Source organism: Perkinsus marinus, assembly GCF_000006405.1.
Source record: "Perkinsus marinus ATCC 50983 genomic scaffold scf_1104296944222, whole genome shotgun sequence".
Lineage (NCBI taxonomy): Eukaryota > Perkinsozoa > Perkinsida > Perkinsidae > Perkinsus > Perkinsus marinus.
In genome coordinates, this window is record NW_003211500.1 from 1 (window position 1) to 1,468 (window position 1,468).

Here is a 1,468-nt window from a genome sequence, read left to right on the forward strand (position 1 = left end):
GTGAGGTTCGGTATTATCACCGCCCTCTGCTGCCTAGTTGGCTAACACTCAGTCTCACCCAACACTCCCAAATGACTAATACGATGCGGTGGAGCGGGCCTTGAATAACATCAAACGACAATGTGTGAACACTGCCATTGATGATGTTGAAGCTCTGGGAGTTGCGTATAGTGATCATGGGAAAACACTCAAATTTCCACCTAAACAGTGGATAAAGTTGAGAGATTCCTTCACTTCTGACCAACTAACACTCTCCTATAGTGGTGTGCTGGCTGTGCTAGGAAAGTTGCCTGACGTTGTCACTGCTGGTGCTTGGAATTTATTGTTAAAACATACTCTACAAGGACTAGTATCTAGAGAACGCTATCAACGTCAAGTTTCGTGGCGCTCAATGGTCTCTGACGGAATGTTTAGCTTATTCCGGCAATGACATGCGTATGTTCTTACCACAGGGACATTGATACTTCCGAGACTCTATGATTTTGGTGAAGACCTGATTCTGTCGGCCGACGCCAGTAAATGGGTCTCTGCCTATGAATTATCCCAGGAAGTTGATGGTCAGCTACAGGTCTTTGAAGAATCTAGCGTGGCCTTTCCGGAGGGCAAGTTGAATGTCGCCATAGTGGTTAAGGAGATGTCGGCGGTTTATGCTGGTCTAGCTGCAGTACATGAACTTGAGCAGTTGTCTTCATGCAAGTTCCGGAAAATTATTGTCAATACCGACAATAAAGTTGTGAAGACGATTCTCTGTACGAAGCGGGTTGCGGCGGTTAGTAAGCGAGAGAATTGTCTTTAGGAGCAAGATGAAGAGCTGTGCATTGTGAAGGATGCCCTTAGGCGGGGTCTTTTCATCAGACCGACCTCTCCATCCCTAGCAGAGTATGCAAAGATTAGTCATGAGCTGAGACTAGTCAACAATCATGTTTACTGGGCTGGAAACCCACGTAAACTACTACTGGTTATCCCTACGGCTTGTTTGGAAGAGCTTATCAATAAAGCTCATGCTATTGGGCATACTAATACTCAGGCTACGGTAGAAACACTCCGCAAAATATGTTATCTTCTATGGATGTGGAGACGTACTTACGAGGTGGTTGCTAAGTGCCCAGGGTGCGTCCGTAATCAAGTTCCTGATCCAGTCCTACCCATGCAGCAAGTGAGTCGAGCTACAGCTCCATGGCAAGTACTGCATATTGATATCGTCTCCTATGGCCCGATACATTTTTTGACAATCATCGATGCCTTCAGTAAGTTTTTGGTATGGGAAAAATCTTCCCTCTATGACGTCGTACTGGGTGGCTTCGATGTTGATGCGGTGCTTTATTAAATTGGGACCTCCTGGGACAATTATAGCCGATAATGCGAGGAATCTCAGTGGCCCAGAGGTCAGGAAGACCTTACAAGATTTTGGAGTGACATTGATGAGAAGTTCGGAGTACTATCCAAAGGGTAACTCCATAGCTGAACG

General features: G+C 45.9%; 1 protein-coding gene across 1 annotated transcript; it reads left to right on the forward strand.

The window, feature by feature from the left end:
* Positions 1–796: 796 nt before the first annotated feature.
* Pmar_PMAR026468 (hypothetical protein) lies at positions 797–1,327 on the forward strand (the record flags this gene model as incomplete). Its single annotated transcript, XM_002780665.1, has 1 exon — positions 797–1,327. A coding segment is annotated over one exon (531 nt), but the record flags the coding sequence as incomplete, so codon positions are not given.
* Positions 1,328–1,468: the final 141 nt, after the last annotated feature.